We start from the raw sequence: 3,375 nt of genomic DNA, 5'->3' as shown, positions 1-3,375 counted from the left end.
TGAAAACCTGGGATAGATTCCCAGATAATAGAGACTGAAATATGAATCAACTGGATATTGGAATGGGAGGTTTGTAGGTAAACCTTTAATCATAAAAAGAAATGCTCTAATGGAGCAACTGGTAAACCATGAAGCACCAAGTAAGTTAACATTTTAACCTAAGCAAACTTGGTAATAATCAATTTAATTATTTTTTTAAAAAACAAATTTAAAATGTAATCCTTGTTATGAAGGTAGCTTTTATTACATTGGTCTCTGTCTACAGATCACATAAGACAGAAATACTCTTAGTTCTGATTGAATGAAGTACTATGAATCTGTTTATTTCCGAGTGCAAGACCACCAATGGCTTTATAGTTGCTAAAATGTCTTTACATCACTAAAGTTCTTCCCACTGAGGTTGTCATGTAAAAGTTCAGGCACAGCCTGCACTTGTCTCCCTTATTACAAGTTTTTTTATTCTTAAATGCAATGTGTTTATGTAAATCACACAGCAGACTAGGTATCATTGATGAAAGCAAATGTTTATTGTTCCTCAGTAACAATTAGAAAATGGAAAAAACTAATGAAATATGCAAACTAGATTAAACAGTGGGAGCTACAGCAAAATCATGTTTGTTTACAAGAACGAGGATTTATTGCCTTGCAGGGAAGGTGCAGAGAGGTTTGAAGGATGTGAATCAAACTGCTTTCTGCTGCATTTCTAACGATACTGGGAGCTCAGTTCTTGGCAAATTAGAGTAAGCAACTTGTCCAGAGCGCAGTGGGTAGCAGGACCGAACTCACCCAGGTGGCAGGCCACGGTTATCAAGATACATGTAGCAAGTGTCTGTAAAAAAAAACCAAGAGAAAGTGAATTGGAAACAACGTTCCCTCTATTGTTGTGGCGTTCCTGATTTGGAGTGTGCACCCCAGATGGAGTATTGGTCAGAAGCTGTTCGTCATTTAAAAAATGAGAAATGAATACGAGACGTTTATACTTTTACCGCCATAAATTTGTGTACAGGCCTGAAGTATTTACAGACTGACATTTCCATTGGAAATGCAGCAATCGAAATGTCCAATTACAGTTCTGATCATCAGAGTTTGGTCAGATGGACACCAGGAAGAATCTGTGAAGTGGATACGTACCGGGAAGTTTTGAGGATCCACCAGAAGTTCATGGCCATGTTTGGCGGCAAGCGGTTCCAGGTGAGTATGCAGATCATCCAAGTGCCCAATCGCTTTGGCCACAGCTCCGAGTACTTTAGCACCGTGGACTCTGACCCGAGGGCCGGCAGCACTGTAGTCAGTGAACTCACTGAAATAAATCTTGGATGCAGGATGAGTTAGAAACAACCTTTTAGGAACATAAAACAAACCATTATTCCATTTTTGAAACCTGCAATACCTAGCCCAATCCAAACCCAATTCTAATATTTAAAGTTTCTTCTGGAATACAAGGAAAAGGAATCTCAGGAAGATTCGTGTTAGTTCGTATTAAAACCACCAAACACTGCTTTAGAAAGTTGTTGCTTTTATATAGAAATTTTCGTTTCATTTACCTCATGATTCTAGAACAAAATAAATCAAATATTTATCATCACAGATTCCCGTCAAAAATGGATTGAACAGAATACAAATCTAACTAAATTACCTGGCCAAAGATTCTGCACCGAAAGCTTCCGCATGCTGCGACAAAACCGTGCCGACCTGAGCGAGCTCAGTCCTGTCGGCTGCAGTGAATAGTTTGCTTGGCATTGTTATTGCTCTCGTTACTCTTCCAGTCTTAACACTTTCGAGCTGTCCATTGTCTGCTTTCGCCTGTTTTTATTGCATTTCTCCTAGGCCCGCCCTCCAGTCCCCATTTATCTGATTGGCTGCTGGTCTCCTTTTCGTTTTCAAAAACAGAATTACCTGGAAAAACTCAGCAGGTCTGGCAGCATCGGCGGAGAAGAAAAGAGTTGACGTTTCGAGTCCTCATGACCCTTCGACAGAACTTGAGTTCGAGTCCAGGAAAGAGCTGAAATATAAGCTGGTTTAAGGTGTGTGTGTGGGGGGCGGAGAGATAGAGAGACAGAGAGGTGGAGGGGGTTGGTGTGGTTGTAGCGACAAACAAGCAGTGATAGAAGCAGATCATCAAAAGATGTCAACAACAATAGTACAATAGAACACATAGGTGTTAAAGTTGGTGATATTATCTAAACGAATGTGCTAATTAAGAATGGATGGTAGGGCACTCAAGGTATAGCTCTAGTGGGTTTTTTTTTATTTTATATAATGGAAATAGGTGGGAAAAGGAAAATCTTTATAATTTATTGGGAAAAAAAAAGAAGGGGGAAACAGAAAGGGGGTGGGGATGGGGGAGGGGACTCACGACCTAAAGTTGTTGAATTCAATATTCAGTCCGGAAGGCTGTAAAGTCCCTAGTCGGAAGATGAGGTGTTGTTCCTCCAGTTTGCGTTGGGCTTCACTGGAACAATGCAGCAAGCCAAGGACAGACATGTGGGCAAGAGAGCAGGGTGGAGTGTTAAAATGGCAAGCGACAGGGAGGTTTGGGTCATTCTTGCGGACAGACCGCAGGTGTTCTGCAAAGCGGTCGCCCAGTTTACGTTTGGTCTCTCCAATGTAGAGGAGACCACATTGGGAGCAACGAATGCAGTAGACTAAGTTGGGGGAAATGCAAGTGAAATGCTGCTTCACTTGAAAGGAGTGTTTGGGTCCTTGGACGGTGAGGAGAGAGGAAGTGAAGGGGCAGGTGTTGCATCTTTTGCGTGGGCAAGGGGTTGTGCCATAGGAGGGGGTTGAGGAGTAGGGGGTGATGGAGGAGTGGACCAGGGTGTCCCGCCCTCCATCATTTTCACGTGGTCCATCTCTGACACTTCCCTTCCCTTCCTTGACCTCTCTGTCTCAATCTCTGGTGATAGACTGTCCACCAATATCCATTACAAACCCACCGACACCCACAGCTATCTCGACTACAGCTCCTCACACCCCACTTCCTGTAAGGACTCCATCCCATTCTCTCAGTTCCTTCGCCTCCGTCGCATCTGTTCCGATGATGCTACATTCAAAAACAGTTCCTCTGACATGTCCTCCTTCTTCCTTAACCGAGGTTTTCCACCCACGGTCGTTGACAGGGCCCTCAACCGTGTCCGGCCCATCTCCCGCGCATCCGCCCTCACTCCTTCTCCTCCCTCCCAGAAACATGATAGGGTCCCCCTTGTCCTCACTTATCACCCCACCAGCCTCCGCATTCAAAGGATCATCCTCCGCCATTTCCGCCAACTCCAGCATGATGCCACTACCAAACACATCTTCCCTTCACCCCCCTTATCGGCATTCCGTAGGGATCGCTCCCTCCGGGACACCCTGGTCCACTCCTCCATCACCCCC

The 3,375-nt window shown here is 44.2% G+C and overlaps 1 protein-coding gene across 1 annotated transcript; it reads right to left on the bottom strand.

Annotated features, from left to right (window-relative positions):
* Positions 1–505: 505 nt before the first annotated feature.
* On the bottom strand, positions 506–1,795 carry LOC121287782 (hemoglobin subunit alpha-like). Its single transcript, XM_041205705.1, has 3 exons — positions 1,637–1,795; positions 1,132–1,339; positions 506–829 (listed from the first exon to the last, which is right to left on the bottom strand). Exons 1-3 carry the CDS (start codon positions 1,738–1,740, stop codon positions 704–706), a joined length of 438 nt encoding a protein of 145 aa, XP_041061639.1. The 5' UTR covers positions 1,741–1,795; the 3' UTR covers positions 506–703.
* Positions 1,796–3,375: the final 1,580 nt, after the last annotated feature.

This window comes from Carcharodon carcharias, chromosome 15 (assembly GCF_017639515.1).
Source record: "Carcharodon carcharias isolate sCarCar2 chromosome 15, sCarCar2.pri, whole genome shotgun sequence".
Lineage (NCBI taxonomy): Eukaryota > Metazoa > Chordata > Chondrichthyes > Lamniformes > Lamnidae > Carcharodon > Carcharodon carcharias.
The sequence above is the reverse complement of the archived record's forward strand: the minus strand, read 5'-3'. Positions and strand labels throughout refer to the sequence as shown.

What these genes read in the sequence shown, in the direction of transcription:
- LOC121287782 (XM_041205705.1), bottom strand. Translation starts at nt 1,740, where the DNA reads ATGCCAAGCAAACTATTCACTGCAGCCGACAGGACTGAGCTCGCTCAG. An exon ending in GGTGCAGAATCTTTGGCCAG is followed by an intron (nt 1,340 to 1,636) that starts GTAATTTAGTTA and finishes TGTTCCTAAAAG; the next exon opens with GTTGTTTCTAACTCATCCTG. An exon ending in TGGATCCTCAAAACTTCCCG is followed by an intron (nt 830 to 1,131) that starts GTACGTATCCAC and finishes TTTTTTTTACAG; the next exon opens with ACACTTGCTACATGTATCTT.